Source organism: Taudactylus pleione, unplaced genomic scaffold, assembly GCF_031769625.1.
Source record: "Taudactylus pleione unplaced genomic scaffold, aTauple2 ptg001151l, whole genome shotgun sequence".
Classification (NCBI taxonomy): domain Eukaryota; kingdom Metazoa; phylum Chordata; class Amphibia; order Anura; family Myobatrachidae; genus Taudactylus; species Taudactylus pleione.
The window spans coordinates 416,078-437,449 of record NW_028285552.1 but is presented as its reverse complement, the minus strand read 5'-3'; the positions used below and the strand labels follow the sequence as shown (position 1 = coordinate 437,449).

The window sequence follows — 21,372 nt, the reverse complement described above, 5'->3', positions numbered from 1 at the left end:
TTTGGTTCCAAAATAATCCTTTAGATTGGAGTCCATGTAATATGTATAATAAATTACATTAGTTATTGTAAGGAAAATAATTAGCATGTTCATACGGTCATCATGCAGTGGCCTAGTCAATTGTACACGCTACCATGTCATTAAACAAGTCTCCCTCTGGCGCTGTACAAGTATTCCTCATATTCTGCAGTTGCCAGCAGAACATCCCCAGCAGGACACAAGTAAATGACATCAGACGTCCTTCCTATGAAATACAATATTTCTTTGAAATTCTGTTCTTTCATAATCTCTCCAGGAGGGATTTTATTCATTTTAAACACTGTTTATGTTGGCTGGTTGCTGTTTTTGGACTACAGATAAAACAACTAACACACAAAAAAAAGAAGGAAAAACGCCCAAGGTTTCACTGTTGTACATATCGGAATTAAAACACACATGCGGATACACATGTACAGAGCATAAAGTGCACATGAAAGACACAAGGAGGCATCTTGAGGGAGGCAACTGTTTTTTCTTTAATAGTTAACATATCTGGACTCCAAATCCAAGGCAAACAGAGATCAGACATGAGAGAGGAACTTTTCTGCTCTGACAGTTATTTCCAAGTTGTTTTCTTGCCTCAGGTGTTTAAATAAATGGGAAGGAGACTGATGGCATCTCCTATATCAGGGACGTGTTTGGTTCTATGTCACTGTTGGGTCTTACTGGAAAGGAGAGGGCTTTGCATAAAGATTTTACAGTGAATAAAGAAGCAACCACAATATTATTCTGATTCTATATTATTCTTACTGTTCAAAAACAATGATTCTATTTGCTACGTTGGACCCTATGAAGAAATACATTTAGTCATCAATGTAATGTAGTTTTCTTTTTTTTCCAGCAAAAAGCTGACAGCACCTGAAAATGCATTTGGAAATGGTATATGCCTAACACATTGCTGTCTTTATAGCTGGGCTTCTTAAACTATTAAAAGGGAACCCCAACAGACCTTGCTTTTGTTTTTTACTTCATATCCACAGTTGATAATTATTATAAATTTTTCTGCTGCCTTTTTGGAAAAAATATATGAAGTTACCTGTACCTGTGGGCTGGACACAATAATAGGGGGTAGGGTTTTAGGTTTCTGGACTGTTGTAGCCCTCTTATAAAAAAATGTTGTAGCTTAGGCCCATAGCCACTGGCATCAAAATACCTGCAGTTAGTAGTGTTTCTTATAACACTTGTAAAAGCATGTACACTGCTATGGGAATTGCTGCAGAGGTGTAAATAACACATCGTTTTTGCACTTTCAGTTAGGAGTGTTTGCATGGTAGCAAAGTTTTTTGGGACGTTCCCTGATCTATTTACTTGCATCCATCAGAATTTAACATATTAAGGTCAACAGAAAGTACTCCATCGACAGCAAGCGCTCATTAACTAACACATGTCAAGTGCGATCGCGTTTCCCGTGCTTTGTGTCAGGGGTTTAATGCAATGCCCGGGGGTGATCAGCCTTAGTGCTGTAGAGGAGCTGACATTCTCACATTTTGTTTTCAATGGAGCAGAAAAATACAAATAAAACATTTGTGCATCATCATATTATTAATTGGAAGATATGAAGTGGAAATTTCCTTCTAAGACAAAAAAGATTTTGGCATGACTGCACAATGGAGAGAAGTATGATACAACCTGTTAAAGGCTTATTTGTTGAAAACTGCGTAATTAAAGGATAGCTCTTTTTTTTTTTAATACACTTAATAAAGGCTAACAGGGAAATAACTCTGTAATAGATCGCAATCATCTACTTTGAAGAATGTGGTAATTGTGCACACTAGATGGCACTATGATTCCAATTACAGTATAGAAGGCCATGAAATAAGTATGACTGGGAAATGGCTCGTAATGATGTTACAGAGCTAATGTAACATTTGTAGCAGACTAGTTTTGTGATCTATATTAAATTATTGCCGGCCATGCTACATTTCGTTATATAGGCCTTATTACAGAAGAATTCAATTATTTTTTTCTTGTCATTTTTTTTTTTTTTTTTTACATTGAAAGAAATTTTGCTTTAGAGATGTCATTGGTTATCAAACTCTAATTTATTTATTTTTTGTTGCAGTTACCAAAGAAACAAAAGAAATAATGTTGAAAGGTAGTAAAATATTATAAAGTGATTACAAAACAATTGCTTTTATCAAATCAATGAAAAGTCAAGTGACTAGATAAAGAGGCAGCTTAAATTCTGCCTGTGGAGCGAATACGCATCGGCCAGTTTCTGTACATGAGTCAATGCTTGGCTTGATTTTGCTGCGACCTGCAGTGACACCAATGGGCAATGCATACTTAAATGGTGCACATTCTGTTGTCCTGCCCATTAGTCACCACTGAAATTTTGGGACATCAAAACAACTGTAATTTGAAGATGCATTGTAACAATCTTAATAATGTAGGTTTATTGAAGTCCTTAAACTCTCCAAAATAGCAGCGCATAAAAAACTGTATATTAAAAAATATAACCAAGAGTTGAAAATATCTCTCTCCACAGAATAACCTTGCCAGTGGTAAAAGGGATTACAACTCATTGCATAGAATTAGGTCGAAGTCCCTTTCACTTCTGAAAAGTATAAAGTAAATTCCTCTGGAGATTTTCCTATAATACAATATATATATATCATGTGTAGTAGTTATACATTATTTATTTATAAATATATTTATAGAGGTGTACATTTTGAGGCACATAGTAGAGAGTTAGAAAAGTCTGGCTTGTTTCTTCAGCTCGTTTCTTTTCCACAGTGCCAGGCGGTCAAACTCTGATATGGTCATTCCAAACACTTGATAAAACTCTTCAGCTGATAGGTGGCGCTGTGGAGAGATTCAAAAACAGAGACGAGGTTACAGATGGCAGCTCAACAAACGCAGAGACTTATTTGTAACAGCATGGAGAGTATTACAGACATACTTGCCTACTCTCTGAAACTCGCCTCTGGGAGATTGCATAGGGGAGATCTAAAGGGCAATAGCAGGGAGCATGATGATATGATCTGTATCACCAGAGTCCAGCCCACTGGTGCATCATCAGGCCACTCTTCTTCACAAGAAAGAGCAGGGCCAGTTCTAACACAGGCAGCCCCCAATGGCATCACTGACTGATGCTGCATGACTTACACAGTGTCTTCTTACCTGTGAAGCTACTAGTTGCTGCACTATGTTTGCAATAGGCTGGGATATGATGTCACAGGCCAGCGTCGTACTCCCATAAGGAGAGTATGACATCCTGCACCCACACAAGGTAAGAAGCAGAGGAGGGGATTATGTTTGGGGCACCTGTTGAGGGGAGGAGGGGTGCCCCAAACATAATCACCAAGACTGGTAGTCCTGGCCTACTTTCCCAGGGGGGCTCGCTAAAATTCACGACCCTCCCAGACATTTCGGGAGAGGAGACCAGGAATAATCAGATTCTAGCTATCATTTTATAGAATGTACCAGATAAATGACAGCTAGAATCTGATTGGTTGTCCTATTTAGAAGGTTTCATACAACTCCCCTAAGTGTGAAGACGGCTGCAATGAGTAAATAAGTGGCTATTTTTTCAGTATTGATTTAATTTATACAACACTGCACTATGGAGCTCATTCAGACCCGCTCGCAAGATGCGATCACTTGCAGGCAAAAAGGGACCGGATATTTAAATTAAGCGCTCGCAGTGCGTCTCGTAAGGACGCCCACTGTGTGTTAGTGAGCTATGGCAAAGTGCACTCGCAAGTGTCTGAAGACGCCCCCTTGCCACTTGCAACACACGTCATCTCCGGGAAATGTATGGTTAATCGGGAGCCATTGGAGCAGCTCGCAGTCCTTGGGGTTGCCTCTCCCCGCCGCAAGCACTGCGATCAGTGCGGCCTGAAATACATGCAGGTGACGTGTACAATGACACTACATTGCTAATTATGCACACCCTTTAAACAGCGTTTTGGCGGCCTGACACATCCATTCCCCCGTTCACAAGCACCTTCCCCTGTTACCACCCACAAACTGCACTGTCACTCAAAGCAGCGATCTTATAGTGGCTTACGAGCTACTAAAATCAGATCGCAACAAATGGCTTGCGCACTGCGAATTATACGCATGTGCAGATGGGTGAAAATCGCTCACAGCGAGCAATTGCGCCTTAGCGAGCGGGTCTGAATCAGGGCCTATATGTAATGACACTTAAGATTCACATGAGAAGAAATAGTGCACATTGTTTTGCAACTGCACTGCCCATCCTTAGGCAAATGCAGGGCGGAGGGGTGTTCCAGCTGCCTGGAAACCCCCCTCCCCAGCCCATGACCACAACGGACATAGAATGTTATTAGTGCTGCATGTTCTTCACAGTATCACAAATGAAATGATTAGCACCACCTGTAGGTCTTTTAACATGTATCAGCCAGTAATAAATAACCTGTGCACCAACTAGGAGTTCTGGAAAACATGCACTGTTAGGGATGTGCTGCTATACAGCCCAATATGTACATATATGTCCAGGGCAGTGCTAGGTTCCTCTGCTGCTCCCCCAGACTCCCGGACTTGCTCCCATGCTCTGGAATGGTTCCCACATATAAAATAAAAACATTCAGCTCAGGCAGGATGGCCATACTGCCGCATCTAATGACTTACTGTGATCACTAGTTTTGTTTATGCTTGAATTATGACACACAATACACTTTGTACGACGCATATTAAAACTGGTTAAGTACGAATTCTGCCCTCTTCATGGACTGGCAACACTCACTCAATCATGCTTTTGGAAACCCCCCCTCCAGAAATCCTGCGTTTGCCACTGCCATCGCTATGCTGGGAATCAAACATTTATGTCCAGCAGGAAAACTTCAGTACAAAGCGCTATCTACAATCACAATTTTCTAATGCAGGTTTGACTCTAATGGTGCATATACACGGTCAGATTTTTCCTTCAGATCTGAACGATAACGTTCATATTTGAAGGAAAATCTGACATATCTGACATGCCTGAACGATGGACAATGAACGATGCGCGTTCCCGTTTGTCAGATAACGATATCTGACATCTGATGTGTTTGCAGTCAGACTTGGACGATTCCATTCATTTTAATGCAGTCAAAAATCGTTCAATCATTCAATCGTTCATCTGACAAATCTGACCGTGTGTATGCTCCATAATTTTCAATTTTGAAATACATTGTGTGTGCCTAGGCAGAACAAATGGCATACCATATGTAACTTAGTGGATAAGCAGTGAATTAGTATTATATACCACCAGCGTCAAGTTAAAATCTGCACCCTTGTTAGCGCCTTTTCATTAGCGATTAGCTGTGCAGGCATTTCCAAATATGCAACTAAATCATGTACCGCAGGAAGGCCCTGAGGATCCAGAACAAAAATAGCTTTTTACAAGATGCCATCATGTCATACAGACTAGAGTGTAGCAACCTGCGTTCTAGTGTGATGTCACAGTGCTGCACAACTCGTACTACTTACTTCCAAGCGAGTTCTGTCTGCGTCTTTAGGTAGTCTGCTCCTCCCTCTTGTGGTGACCATGAGTAATTCATATGGATAGATCTGTCGAATGAGAAAAGATCAGTTGGAAAGATGTGTATTATGTGCTACAATTCACTAACATGCAGTTCATCATCACATTAATGTCCATTTTTTAAATTATGTCTGCATTAAACTTATGCCTTTACCTCTTCGAGTCTTCTACTGTATATTACTAAATCAGTGTAAAACACACAAAGAAATGAGGCGTAACTAGGTAAATGAAGGCCCCATAACAAAAGTTTGTAAGGGCTCCTATATACCACCCAATGGTGAAAAATGTATATAACACATGTAACTTTGACAAGGAAAGATGGGACTCCCTCAGCTCTGGGCCCCATAGTAGCTGCACCCTTTCCACCTATGGTAGTTACGCCTATGGAAATAACCAAATGCCCTAGTTTAAACAATACACATGTATATTGGGCCTGGTCTAAAAGATCTTATGCTGTGGTGGTCATGGGTAAGCGTCAATTTGTAGATCCAATTTAAAGTTATGTGATGATTACTTAAAAACCACTACTGTTATTGCAGTTCAGATTAGATGAGCTCTAAGGGGTCACTTCAATTCGGAGCAAATTGGTTCCTGCAAGCCATGTTCATGGCAAATTTGCACCGCCAATTGCGCTTACATTGCTTTCTCCCTGCAAATTACTTTTTCGTGCGCACCCCCAAAGCAGGTTAAAAGTAGGGAAAGTGTTTATAATAGGGAACCTCCGGAGCGAGTCCCGCAAATTAGCATTACTAATTGGATCTCACAATTTTGGGGTGCACGCGTTGCCATGATATCTGTGCGTTTCATGATGTGAGTACGCTTTTGCAAACTCGCATTTAATTGAATTGACCCCTAATAGCTTTTAGCGTTTTCACAACTCAAAATAGAAAAAACAAATGTAATGAGGAAATGTTGAAAAGAAAAGATTTTACACGGGTTAGACCTCTCTAGCAGCTGTAAATGACTTACAAAGTCATCATGATTTGTAACATTCACATCCTGACAAAACTGTGCATACAAGCCTGAGATCCTGAGCAAGCTCACTATATAAAATAAGGGATGCCCTGCACTTTACTATAATAGCAAATACACAAGACACCTAGAGGAGCATGTCTGATAGGTAGAATGGAGTCAGGAAATCCACACAGGAAGAACCACTCAATGATAAACGGGTAAGGACCAGAGTGCTTTTACAATATATGTGTTTTAATATATTATATATGGGAGCACCAGTCTAAGCGGAAATGTAGAGAATGCTACTGTAGGGTTAATTTACTGATTGCAAGATTCAATGTACAGATCAGATCAGCCTCAATGCATTTTGAGGTGGGGGTAAAATGATATTGATTTTCATTCAGGATATGAAGAAAGTCCTTGGAACTGTGGTTGAATGGACATGTAAAAAACCAAGTCAGATTCGTCTGGTGGTGAGTAACTGCTCATTGCCATAGTAACAGGATTCTTATTGCACAGGGAATCGTGGGTCCTCTCACCTTGTACTCTGCAATAAAGGGAGGAAGGCACACAAGTCAGATAGGGTGAAAAGGGTAAAACATACAAAAGGTGACAAATCTGGAAATGATAGAATAAAAAGAGAAGTTGGTATGTAACATGTAATGGGGTTTAGAAACTGTATATCACTCCCTATTGAAATGAAAACTGTATACAGTATTTGATTAACCCCTATGAATATATTTGCTCGGGATCCATACTGGATTACTCGTTGTCACTTCATGCACAAAAGCTGCATACAAAAGAACTATAACTGCGACAGTTTTTCTAGGATCGATTTACAGCTTTATATATTGCATTTAGTTGTATATGTAGTTTTATACTTTACAACTGTTTCATTTATTAAACAAACAGAAGGGATTGCAGACTATTTTGCATATATTTAAGTCCCGCTAAACTAATTAGAGGGCTACTCTCCTTCCGCTGAAGTGGTAGAAACATGGAGGTCCTATTTCCAGGGCCCTGCGTTACACGAGTTATACACCCCTGCTAAACAAGTTATATGACAATTGATCCATGGCACCTCCATTGATCAATAACTGTATGATCTTGCATCACATAATACAAATTCCTATAACTTGCAGGAAAGTTCTGGGGGTGGTAGGAGCATAGGGTAAAATCTTCCGAAAGGGACATAGCGGAAAAGGTGCAAATCTCCATGAGCAAAGAACAGCACATTTAGCCATGTGTTTTATATCTGGGATGCGTACAATATGCAATATGACTCATTCACTCCTTTTTGCTTTACCTCCAATATTAAAGGATATTAGTCTTTAGCAGTAAAGCTTTCTCCCCCCTTATTTTATCTGTTCTGCTCCTAGAGAAATCCCCCGATTCTTGGAAAATTATCTGCATTAAATATACATTTTTCAGTACCTCCTCTTTAGTAATTCCTCTTCTGCCCACTCACACTGGGGGGCTTATGCAGAGTTCGGATTGAAACAAAAAAAGGTCAATTTGCTCCTGGAACAAACCATGTTGCAATAAATAAATAAATTAATTTATTTTTGCATGCATGGAAAGGACTGGCTGCTTTTGCATGTAGCGAACAAATACAGAAAAAAAAAGTTTACTTTTTACACTGGAATTTAGAATTGAGAGAAATGAGCTACACGCCACTTCCCAGCTGTAACTCTCTCTCTACATTTTAAAATTGCCCCAAGTGCAGTGCAACATGGTTTTACCAAGGTGTAAATTTGCTCCTTTTTTCCTTTGCTCCTAACCCTGCATCAGCCCTGTATGTCCATTTTTGTAAGCTGTAAACTCATATGAGCAGGGACTTTTATACCTCTTCTTTCAGTGTATGTTTTTTTATTTCTGATTAGCACAAATTTATCATATTCACGGCCAGCCTGGCCATCTGGCAAATACCAAAATAGAATATAGCCATGTGGAGGCCTGGCCAAACAGCTCCACCTCCCAGCGGTCTTCTCTGCTGACATGTTTGGATGAGGCGTGATACAAGGCCATGCTCCAGTGATGCGCATCAGTCCCCTGTGAAGTGTGGCCACGCCCCCTTTTCATTGGTTCGTGTGTGCCACGGGAAGAATGACGGGGCCTATTTTAATCCCCAGTCTGTCCTGATCGTATTGTATAGTGTTGTAGAATATGTTGAAGTCTCATAACAATAGACTGTGATATTCTTATGGAGACCATTGCTGATTATGATCACTACCATTATTACTTATTTTAAAGCAAATCAGAATAATAATTACCTCGCATGCCCCAGTTGACAGCATTGGCACTATCATAGTGGAAAAGCTCAGTGCTGGGCGGCTGTAAGAAATACAGTTAATCTTATATAAGGCTATAGCAAAAGTACTGCCAAAGAACAATTATTGGCTATTTGGTAGCTATGTAACCAACACTTTCTCACTACAGTCTAACTTTGTGGCATCCACCTTATCAGATTGATCCTATAATGACTGAAGAGGCAATGGTTGTCTGTTATACTTACACTACACTAATACAGACGTTTGTTAGTTTATGTAAGGGATGAGAGCAACAAGTTAGTTGCTTTATAAGAGAAGAATGCAAAGTTTAAGCTCATATTACTTTACCATTTAAAATATATATAACAGTAATGATACCATTAACATTATTATTAGCATGCTATCATTCTTATGCAAATTAATTTTAATTGCCTCATCTTGGAATAATGCTACAGGACAGCGGTGTCCCTGAGAACGTTTATACTGTACCCTGTGCAGTCCGTTCCTCCTGTAGGCTGGAAGTGAGGCAGATTTGGAGATCAAAGGATCTAGAAAAATATACAAGATGAATTAATTTGAGCTTTGTCGTACTGCTCGCACAGATGAAGGGGAACTGCTTTTAACCTTTAGTCACCCGTGTGTGTCTGACTCCATATTACGTTGCCCACCCTAATCTGCCATTATGTCATTAGGCTAAAAATGTGCCCCATCTATACATACAGGTAGTGGACATATACTTCTGAGAGACACTAAGCAAATTGAAAATTATATTCCTTACAGATGTGGCTCATGCATTAATTAAGCATAAAACATCCGGGCATGTGTCAGGTAACAATAGCTCACTACCTCGGGTGATTATGGCTGGCATGGCTGAAACAGAAGACCTCAGAGAGGTAATTGCTGGGGCAAGTTTGGTGGCAGGTTCAGTGAATAAGAACAAGATAGCTGAATGCAATTAACTTCAACATGCATGACAATATCCTGAATTATATGTTGCTACATTATATGCACCCTATTTATATTTTCCTTAATGATATTAAGGCATACAGATGTGTCCTCACTTACTGGTTGTCTGTACGCAATATGGAGTAAGATGCCTGGCGTGATTGAGACGTTCTGAGAGGAGTAGAGTACCATATTATTCTTTAAATATTGCATCTAAGTTGCATTGCAGATGCAGTGACAAGCCACTCACAGTGTACCAGAAACGCCCGGCTGTCACCTTAAGGACACAGGAATTGATTTTACACACGTAGTCGCAGGTGAAGTACAACAGAACTTGGCATGAGGAAAAGCCACGGCTGCTACCATCAGAGCCCATATTACACAGATTCAGCCTCAGTGGCACACAGATGCAGGGCCGTAACTGCGCAAGTGTGCAGGGCTCTGTGGGCGGTACCGTCGCTGCCCCATGGTCCCTGCATCTGGTTAGCACGGTGCCGTTCCAGACAGAATCACTGCCGCGGTGCTGCCAGGAGCAACCTCTGGATGTTCCAGACATGGACACTGCAGCCTAAACACTGCTGTCAGTGGCAAACGCAGGATTTTTAAGGGGGGTTTTCCACATTATATATATATATATATATATATATATATATATATATATATATATATATAGCAATTCATACACACACATAACTCATAAGTATACTTACTCACAGCATACATGCATAAATACATGCATACAGTACATACACACGCAAGAATGCTTGCACATAAGATACCTACATAGATACATAGTTACACACACGCATACTTATGCTCAGGACACACACATACACACACACAGACATCAGTATACTTACCAAGGACTGAGGAGAGAGGAGGAGGAGGTGGGTCACCGCCGGTGCCCATGCGAGCGGAGTTCTTACTGCTTGGCATGCGTATCAGCTCCTCTTCCTCCTGAAGACCAGGGACTTGGAGCTGAGCCAGGCCCAGAGCAGCTGCATCGGGACGACGACCACAGTGATGAAGACGGCCTTTACGGCACCTGACCACCTACAGAGCATGACTGGAAACACCGGGAGATAAGCGGCTGCTCCACCCCCTACTGCCGCTGCACCAACACGCCCCCTCACAGCCAGCCAGTCACAGCACAGCAGGGACTGACAGTGACACACAACAGCGCTACCTGCCTGGCGCACGCTGCACCTGGGTCCTGTATCATTTGCAGAGAGCTCTGCCAACCAGAGCTCTCTGTCTGTGGATCCACGGCAGCTCCGTTGAGTACGCAGTCAGTGTAGAGATGGAGACAGTGCTGTCTCTGTCTCTAAAAAAAATAATTTGGTCCGTCGGGGGGGTTTCCGGGTACTCAGAAACCCCCCTGCGTGCGCTACTGGCTGTTCTTCTGGGTGCTGGCAGACATGGCCCCCCTTGGCGTGCTATAATTACATCATGCACTCTAGGCGTCGGGGCTGGCACAGGGTGTTGTAACACAGAGTTACAGCGCTGCACAGATGTACACATGTCGCAAACCCCAGTGGTCAGTGTACGCTAGCAATATAGTTTAGCTGTTTCTAGGTGTTTTAATTATACGAATAAGACACATCTTTTGGTCTAAAAAGATGCTTAGCACAACCGAGTAGAACGAGACCGACGTATCAAGACGGTTTATTTGGCGCAACTGAAGCAACAGTAAGAAAGGACACATCTGTATATGTAATCTAATATACAAGTAATATTAATACATGTACATACTGCTCTAGTTCTGAATGGTATAATGTTGAGTTTGTATATCTTACAATCAGTGAAATTACTTCAAGTCATTAAAATGAATGTACAACATAATAAATACTTTGTGCTGGAAACTATCAAGGATAAAATAAAAGGCAAAAACATCTATTGCTTCTACTAACTGCATCATTTACAGTTTTCTGTATGGAAAGGTGAGGTCTTACACCTAACACATGTTAAAGCATCTGAAGGCAAACTTATTCATTCATTATTAATGGAGAATAACAACTGTACTTACCATTGTCAGCAAGATAACACCTGTTGGGAGCTGGAAGACAAAGTCAGAGCTGTATTATTGGTCAAGTTTTGTTTTTCTCCTAGGAAATGCCCATTAAGTACAGGGCAGTATGGGCATAACAGCAACTACATGATTTTAGCTTTGGTGCCAGCAGTAATAGGTGTGCAGTACCTGACATTTTTATTTCCCAATGTTTTATATTAAATATGTTTACAGTATCAACTGCTAGTGAGATAAATACCATTCCATACACATGATTTTTATAGACATGTTATTCCCAGTAAATATTTTATTTTTAAGCTTTGTACATTGTTTTGGTAATACACGAACCAGAAAAGAATGTGGAAGAGAACGACACCTATATGTGCAAATATGACTAAGGGGCCCATTTATCATTAACTATTTGCAGTATTTTCCCCGAAAACATCCATGCAAATAATCAGTATCACCCAGCTGTATAATGGAAGGACCGCAGCAGATATCTCCGATACCTGCTGCAGTCCATCCATTTCTGACAGCATCCACAACCCCCATAGGTGTTTATTGGGGATGCGATGCTGTTGGATTTGTCAAGCTTGGCCCTTGCAGCTAACACCATTTTTGGCGTTGTGCTGCTTTAGCCTATTGGCTTACAGATCAAAGGAGTTCCGGAGTCATGGCCGCAGCGCATGCGTGGTCTGTAAACCGTGCATTCACTGGAGTGATGAGTCCGCTGACGTAGTCACTTCACTCCAAGCACATCGCATGGACGGTGCTCTGTAATTATTATTACCAGTTATTTATATAGCGCACACATATTCCGCAGCGCTTTACAGAGACAATATTTGGCCATTCACATCAGTCCCTGCCCCAGTGGAGCTTACAATCTATGTTCCCTACCACATGCGCACACACACGGGTTCATTTTTTTGTGGGGAACCAATTAACCTACCAGTATATTTTTGGAGTGTGGGAGGAAACCGGAGTACCTGGAGGAAACCCACGCAAGCACAGGGAGAATATACAAACTCCACACAGATAGGGCCATGGTGGGAATTGAACCCATGAGCTCACTGCTGTATGGCAGTAACGCTAACCATTACACCGTCTGCGCTGCCCAGATGAGCCATTGTCACTGACCATGTCACTACTGTATATAAGGGGCACTACTGTGGGCACAGCATAGGGGGGACCACTACTGGGGGCACTGTATAAGGGGAACTCTAATGAGGGCACTACATAGAGAGGACCAATACAGGGGGCACTGTATAAGGGGCACTACTGGGAGCACTGTATAAGGAGCACTACTGGGGCACTGTATAGGGGGGATCACTACTGGGAGCACTGCATAGGGGGACCACTACTAGCGGCACTGTATAAGGGGCATTACTGGGAGCACTACTGAGGGCACTGTATAAGTGGCACTATTGGGGGCACTGTATAAGGGTGCATTGCTGTGGGCACTGTAAAAGGGTACACTATTGGGGGCATTGTATAAGGGGCATAATTGAGGGCACTGTATAAGTGGCACTACTACAGGGGGCACTGCTACTGGGGACATTGCATAAGGGGCAATACTAAAGTGGGCATTGCAAGAGGGGCACTACTACTGGGGGCATTAAGGTGCATCTGGAATGGAAAGGAATGTTCCCAGAGTGATGACAAATGGTGGTGTGTCATGTTGACACGCCCCCATTTTTCAGTGACCACGTCCCTTGTGGCATATGACTACGCCCACTTTTTCAGCGTGCACACATACTTGAGGGGGGTAAGCTCAGTTTTTTAACTTGCCCTGGGATTGAAATACCCTAGTTACACCACTGCGCTGGACACCATACACACAGAGGCCCCCTGGTGGTGAAGGAAAATGGAGGCACGTGCAGCAGTGCAACTGAGCCACAAGGCATGCTGCTCCGCAGCCATCCCCACTCAGCCACCCACCCATCATAACAATAGTGCCAGCAGGATGATGTGTTGTGGGTGCAGATAAAATGGCCGGGCAATGTGATGGAACCAACCCCCTCTTCGGCAAACAGGAAAGAGCAGAGGTAAGTGCAGGCCCGGTGACAGGGGGGGACTAGGGGACATCCTTACCGGGCCCTGAGGTCCAGAGGGGCCCGAAGACCGGACAGGCACAAAATGGGGGGACACGGATGGCGTGATGGGGGCTGGAGACAGAGGAAGATGATGTGGGCTGGGGATAGAGGAAAAAGAAGGGGCAGAGGAAGGTGATGGGGGCTGGGGATTGAGGAAGATGAAGGGGCAGAGGAAGGTGATGGGGGCTGGGGGTAGAAGGTGACACGGCCTGGGGGCAGAGGAAGGTGAAGGGACAGAAGAAGATTATGGGAGCAGAGGAAGGTGATAGGGGGCTAGAGACGGAGGGAGGTGAAGGGGGCAGAGGAAGGTGATGGGGCTGGGACAGAAGGTGATGGGGGCTGGGGACGGAGGAAGGTGATGGAGGCTTCTGGGCTCAGGTTGGTGATGAGAAGTTGAATTTGACGAAGGTGATGAGGACTGTGGATGGCCTGAGGCATCCACAGCACTGCCAAAAGAAGACCTTGCAAGAAACGGCAGACAAGAACTACAGCCTGTATCATCAGTGACAGAGAGACTGTGGGCTAAGTCATAGTGTATTTTTACTTTATATAAAGGCTGGCATATCTTTCAGTTAACATTCTCATGCTTCACATATCACACATGTAGGGGAGGCATGTGCGAGATCAGAGGTGGTGTCGAGAAGGTGGGGCCCCCAGAGACATACCGGGCCCCGAGATTTCTGTTGCCGGCCCTGGGTAAGTGTCCTGGGAACCTTCTCACCAGGCCCCAGATTCAGCAAGCAAACACCTTTACCCTGCCGGGAGGCATCAACCATCATATTTTAAATGTGATAAATCTGCCACTGATTGCATGCATAGCGGCATTTAGTAGCGCTGTATGCATGTACAATTGTGATTAAAATCTCAAAGCGTAGCTCTTCCTGTAATAGCTGTCCTTTGCGGTATGAGCTCTTCTAGGTTTATGACCTGAGAATCCTTTTGCGCATGCAAAAGGACACTGGGAGGGGTCCTATTGGATCACTCTCGGGGGATTCAGTGGTGGTTTCAGTGGTGAGAAGCCCACAGGCTTCTACTAGATGGCGTTGCCTAAGGGGTACAAGCTTCGGAAAGTTTCTTTGCATATGGGGGATGCGGTCAAATCTACAAAAACTGAAGTTTTTGGGTTTGATGCATCCCACCCACAGAGACACAGGGGAAAGAAGGTATAAATAGATGGGTGTAGTAGGTATGGCCGGCGGTTCAAATCCCGACAGCGGCAGCCTGACAAGGGTGAAGTTCCCGATCGTCCCTAAGGTAAGTATTGCTAACCTAATTCCCCCAAATAACCCTCCCTTAGGGGTGCCTAACCCTAACCCCCCCCCCAAGTACCTAACCCTAATCCCCCTCTAAGTGCCTAAACCTAACCCCCCCTTCCCCACAGACTAAACCTAAGTCCCCGGGGGCGGGGGTGCCTAACCCTAGCCTAAACCTAACCCTAAATCCCCCAGGAAGCCCTAAACCTAAACCCCCCCACCCCCACAGCTATCCGCGCCCGGCTTACCTTCGTTCGGCATGCCGGGCGTCGGTCTTCCAGCGTATGGTTAATGACAGCCGTTGAGTTTTTGACGCCTGTCATTAGTACCACGCCGGGATTAGAAAGTCTAGAAGCCGGCGACCGGCATTTAGACCGTCTACATCCCAAATAGATACAGGGGAAGAGATGGGGCACAGAGATGGTAGAAAGTAAGAGAGATAGGGAATCAGTGGTAGAGACAGGGGTGGGGGGTGTTTAGGGAGAGTAGACAGATGGCAAGAAGACAAAAACTCCATCCACAATAGCTGGAGACCCAGCAAATGATATATTTACTAATGTACACATGGAGTGAATTTATTTACATGTCTTTGAAACAATGTTGCCTTCATCACACTCATGTGGTTCTGAAAACTATGCATATTTCAGTTACTGTAGGACTATTTTAAATTACATCATAGATTGTAGCTCATAGAACAAAAAATACATTTATCAAAGCTTGGAGATAAAGTGGAGGGAGATAAAGTACCAACCAATCAGCTTCTGTCATTTGGAGCTGATTGTTTGGTACTTTATGTTCCTCCACTTTATCTCACTCCAAGGTTTGATAAATCTACCCCCAAAGTCATCACTGATAAATGACCTAGGTGGAGATGTATGAAGCTGTGTAAAGAATAAAGAAGTGAACAAGTGGAGAAATTGCCTATAGCAACCAATCAGCTTTGAAGTAGCATTTATCAAATACAGTCTATAAAATCTCCCTCCTAATCCCTTATATGATGTGGTGCTTACATCCATTAAGAGAAGTATCATAGCCAGCAGTGTGCAGAGCCTCTTTACTGCCTGCCGAGCTACGGGGTGGTGTCCAGGGGTCAGCATATGACCGAGCCTTCATTTCTTCCTTTAGGATCATTCTCCCGATGCCGCCCTGAAGCTACGACACAAGATACATTAGGTTCCATTAAACAGTCTATGAGCAAACAGACAACATTCTCCCATAGGTATAAGATATGCAGGGACAGAAAGCATCACCGCACCACTAGCCTTAATACAGCAGAAGGAACATAATTATTTATGTGAGGATTAAACCCACGTTTTCTAGTTTTGAGAAAAAATGTTTCTTTTTTCTTCTAGCAAGGGAATTAAATTTTTTTATATATATATATATATATATACACAGTATATATTTTTTTAAAGTACTCATTTAAAGAGGAGGTTTTGTATCTATCTCTCCCTTATCCTATTGTTTGCACTTTATAGAATTTAAGCAATGATATTAAATTTGCACGTAGGGTATTTATATTCAATATAATCTCTTTCTTTTTAAAGAGTTACTAATGATACATAATGAAACATGAATTTACTATTTACAGTAGCCAATAATTACAAAAAGAGGCTAAACAAACCACAAAAGCAAACAAAGTAAACAAAATGATAACACGTGCTCATATGAATCTTGGTTATTAATTATGTTCCATTGACACATGAGTAACATTTGAGTACTGGTGATTATTCTACAATTGCCACGTGTAATTTACAGTATGAACTTCCATAACCAAACTCTGGCAGAAGAGAAATAGAGAATGTCTACACCAGGGGCGTATCTACCCATTGGCCAGGATGGCGCTCGCCAAGGGCGCCGACCAAAGGGGGGGCGCCACCCGGCAGTGCCACCAGTAGCCAAAGGGTGGACAAGTCTCCCGGCCCCACAAGTGTAGGGCAGACCGCAGTGAGAGTGGTCTGCCCTACACAGTTTACAAACACGCAGCCGCCAGCGGCGGCTGTGTGTAATAGCAGCCAGCTAATGAGAGTCAGACAGACTCTCATTTGCTGCTGCGTCGTCTGCGGAGGGAGCTAGCTGGAGCTCACTAATGAGCTCCGTGTGCCGGCTCCCCCCGCAGCATGTGATGGGAGAGACGTCATACGTCACGACGTCTCTCCCATGCAGGAGAAGAGCGGCCGGGGCTCAGAGCAGACAGCGGCGGTCGCGTCAGGAGCGGGGATCAGGTAAGCTGAATTTTTTTGGGTCTCTGTGTGTGTGTTTGTGTGTGTAAGCCTGGAACTACAGGGGGGGGTACTGAAATAGGGAGTGGCCACTACTGGGGGCAATTTCTGTGGGTGGCCACTACTGGGAGCTCTGTATAGGGGTGGCCACTACTGTGGGCAATTTAGGGGGTGGGTGGTCACTACTGGGGGCACTGTATAGGGGTGGCCAATACTGGGGGCAATTTAAGGGGGGTGGCCACTACTGGGGGCACTGTATAGGGGGGACTACTACTGGGGGCACTGTATTGGGGGGGACTACTACTTGGGGAACTGTATAGGGGTGACTACTACTGGGGGCACTGTATTGGGAGGACTACTACTGGGGTCTACTACTGGGGGGCACTGTATGAGGGGACTACTACTGGGGGCACTGTATAGGGGGGCTACTACTGGGGGCACTGTATAGGGGGGGCTACTACTGGGGGCAATGCAGCATATGGGGGATTACTACTGGGGGATTACTATTGGGGGCACTGCATGGGGGGCACCAGTCCATTACATTACCATGGGCGCTTGGATCACTAGATACACCCCTGGTCTACACTTCCTATTCTACTCTGTAAATGGACCTAATTTTTGTACCAGTTTAGAGATGTCAGGCTTTGGGTTTGCAATTTTATTTGTACTGCATACGTATGAGTTTCACTGTGCATGCAGTAAGTTAGATTGCAGCCGGCGGTCGCAGTGAGTACGGACACAGTGTGATTGACAGTCGGTATATTTACTAAAGTGAGAGTTCTTAGATTCTACTTAACATTTAGCTAGCACCTTCTAGAAAATAATAGCTAGAATCTGATTGGTTGCTATGGGCAACATCTCCACTTCCAAAAACTCTCACTTTAGTAAATGTACCCTTCAGGGTGCGTCAGTGTGAGGTTACGTGGAGCAGCGTGGCAAACATAGGGTTCTTAAGACCATTTTGGAGGTGTGTCTGCGACTGCGAATTGGTATGCAGTGGTTAAGGCTCAGGTGGGTTACTTGCTACGGGCATTCTGAGTGGCCATAGAAGATCGATGGTGTGACCAATGGTACTTCTTAGTACGCAAGCGACGACCGGCTTTGCATGCTCCTCTGACTAATGTCTATAACAGTAGTCCATAATAGTGAATAACAAACTCAGGGGGAGATGCACTAAATCTTGGAGAGAAATAAAGTACCAACCATTCAGCTCCTGCCACTTTACAGGCTGTGTTTGAAAAGTGACAGGAGCTGATTGGTTGGTACATGATCTCTCTCCACTTTATCTCTCTCCAAGGCTTAGTACATCTACCCCTCAGTCATAACAGGGCATGTTTTCCAGATCTTCTAGTTTGTGCACAGGTGTAGCTATTACTGGCAGACACAGGTGGTGCTAATTATTTCAATTGTGATACCAAGGGGTATCATGTAAGACATGCATGTTAGAGATCACTGACAGGCCAAGTTTGGGAAACACTGATCTATAGTATAGGCAGAAGGAGAGAATCTAAAAATGAACTTTCTATATTAAACAAATTTATCTCATATAAATAACATAAGTGGTCAGGAAAAGGTTGACCATCCTATAATCTACATACATACATACATAGTATAACCAGTAGGAGACAGAACTGATCTTTCTAAACACACATTTCCTCACCTCATGTTAAGACACCTGTCTCTCCTTGCTGGCAGCTGCTCTCTGGTTTCCTTGGTCTAGTGCAGTGGTTCCTAAACTCTGTCCTCGAGGTACCCTAACAGTCCAGGTTCTAAGGCTATCCATAGCTAAGCACAGATGGTTAAATCAAACTGACTGATGTATTAATTAAGTCATCTGTGCCCAAGCATGGTTATCCTTAAAAGTTGGACCATCAAGGTGCCTTGAGGACCGAGTTTGGGGACATCTGGTCTAGTGCGATGATTAAAGCTCAGGTCCACACACACACACAGCACACTTGGTAAAAGAAGCTGCTGCCACTGGGCATACACTTTAGCTCCATTACTTTCCTTATACTGCATATTGTGGCCAATTGCATTATATTCTCCTGCTACTGTGGCTATGATTAGAGCTGCTGGCCCGGGAGATGTTTTTTTTTTTTTTTTTGCGAGGGAAAGATGGGGAGAGGGCAACTGGAAACCCCCCATACGTTTGTCTATGCCATTTCAAGTGCTCACGAGTAGTGTAATAATAGTATAAAAAAAATCACATAGAACTGCCACGTGTAATAAAGGCAGTCCCATAATCCCCATACCAATTAATTAAATATGATATGACTGTTGCTAAACAAACTAGTAAATATGGTGAAAAGGAAAGGAAGCTGAATGTTAGTAGGACATATGTCGTTTTGCACAGTGCAAATTATATTTAAATCAATTGACCTGGTTACACTTCTAAATTTTCTAAGAGTTGTCTTCCAAGAACTGGGGGCAGGTATACAGCTTGATATAAGTCGGGTAAACTATGCAGGCTCCTTGTTACAAAGCCAAGGTGTTTTGCATGGCACTTTGGCTGCACTTCAAAAGTGATGTCCAAAATATCCAATAGTGTAGATCAAAACATTACTGCCCGGTAATGCCAAGCCAGTTTTTTGTTTATTCAGTTCCCCATTGATCGACACTGTTCTATAAAACTTATTCTTAAACAATACTGACACTCATATTAATAAGCAAATGTTCAAGAACATCAGGTTCTGTGTGCAGAATAGCAGATGTCCTTCTATGGAACGTCTTTGTAAAAATAAAGTGAAAACAATCCTTACTTCTATTCTAAACTATTTAACACTGAGATACCTTGTGCATGCTGCGATCAAAACCATCCTCCTCTCCTCCTGATGAGAATCTCCGTGCTCGAGGCACTGTACAGAAAAGGAGACAAAGAAAGATTGTATTGTTCTCTTGCTTCCACAAGCCACAGAACAATGGTATTATTGAGGCAATGGTGACTTGAAAACATTATTCACGGTGACAACAGCTCCAGGCCGTTCCAATCACAGCATTGTGTAATGATGGTTCTAATCACTAATATGCTCCCTAGATTTCATTATAGGGCATAGTGATGGAAGCGATGAAAAGAAATGTGCAAATATATAGCAGGATTGTGATTTACCACTAACATGCAAATAGTAGCTTTAAGGCACCCATTCCGATGTGACTACTACGCAAGTCTTCCAAACTGCAAGTCATTTATTTACAGTGCTATATTAGTTATCTGTAATGGATTCATTAGAAAAGCTGTCATGAAAGATTAGCATATTAGTTATTGGTTGCTATTGAGTAATTTCATTTAATTACTTCATAAAGGCTTCTCCATCCCCCTTCAGGAACAAGTCAGTTTTGAACTACTGAATAGTGAATTGAATTCAGTTTTTATTTGAAGAGATTGGGACTTTCTTCTGGATATTCAGTTTGATATACACAAAGTAGGAAAAAACATACACGTTTTTTTAAGTCCTGCTTTCTGTAACTTTAACACACTTCGGTGTTAAAGCAGGGCCCTGGCAGAATCTCTACTGCAGTGCCGCCCGGAGCATCCTGAGGACGCTCTCTGGTCAGTGCTGTAAATCCCGGTGCTGCCGCCTCGCCCCCTCCGCATGATGTCATACACTTAGGGGGCGTGGCCGGCACAGGGCGAGGAAAAGCCCTGTTACGGCGCTGCCGATTATGCAGAGTTGTGTGTACGTGAACATATGCCTGTTTTCAGACAGGTGAACGATAAGGCTTGTGTTGTTTTTTTAGATGATCCATGCAGTGCCCAGCATACCAACTTCAATTCTAACAATAACTAGGCTATCATAATTAGGATATCATGTACTACCATCCAGATGACCAGCATATTTTGTCCATCAGTGTCTAGCATAAAGCAGGCAATGTGCTAAACATTGGGGCTACTACAAAGTTTGTTGCAATATAGACTAAAAATAAAATGCACCCTCAAATTGAGCACTGCTGTCCATATACTAAGCCATATACTGTGCATCTCCAGATGTGTACAACTCAGCAGCAGACTATGCGCCTAGTTTGTTTCTAACCATATGTTTTGCTTGTGAAAACACAATAAGTTTTATGTATCAATAAAAATTAAACAAAACCTCCCTAATATA

General features: G+C 43.0%; 1 protein-coding gene across 6 annotated transcripts in view; it reads right to left on the bottom strand.

Annotated features, from left to right (window-relative positions):
* Nucleotides 1-491: 491 nt before the first annotated feature.
* The window catches only part of ABLIM3 (actin binding LIM protein family member 3), a 225,581-nt gene continuing 204,700 nt past the window's right edge, over nucleotides 492-21,372 (bottom strand). For 5 of the 6 annotated variants that reach the window (XM_088462127.1, XM_088462126.1, XM_088462128.1 and 2 more), the window contains 6 exons: nucleotides 20,063-20,127; nucleotides 16,061-16,202; nucleotides 11,723-11,752; nucleotides 9,241-9,299; nucleotides 8,755-8,815; nucleotides 5,483-7,028 (listed from right to left, as the gene is read on the bottom strand). In XM_088462127.1, the coding sequence (XP_088318253.1) occupies nucleotides 6,967-7,028; nucleotides 8,755-8,815; nucleotides 9,241-9,299; nucleotides 11,723-11,752; nucleotides 16,061-16,202; nucleotides 20,063-20,127 (419 nt within the window). In that variant the 3' untranslated portion in view covers nucleotides 5,483-6,966. Of the gene's footprint in view, nucleotides 2,845-5,475; nucleotides 7,029-8,754; nucleotides 8,816-9,240; nucleotides 9,300-11,722; nucleotides 11,753-16,060; nucleotides 16,203-20,062; nucleotides 20,128-21,372 lie in introns of those variants that run through there. The other variant, XM_088462131.1, reaches the window with a different exon arrangement.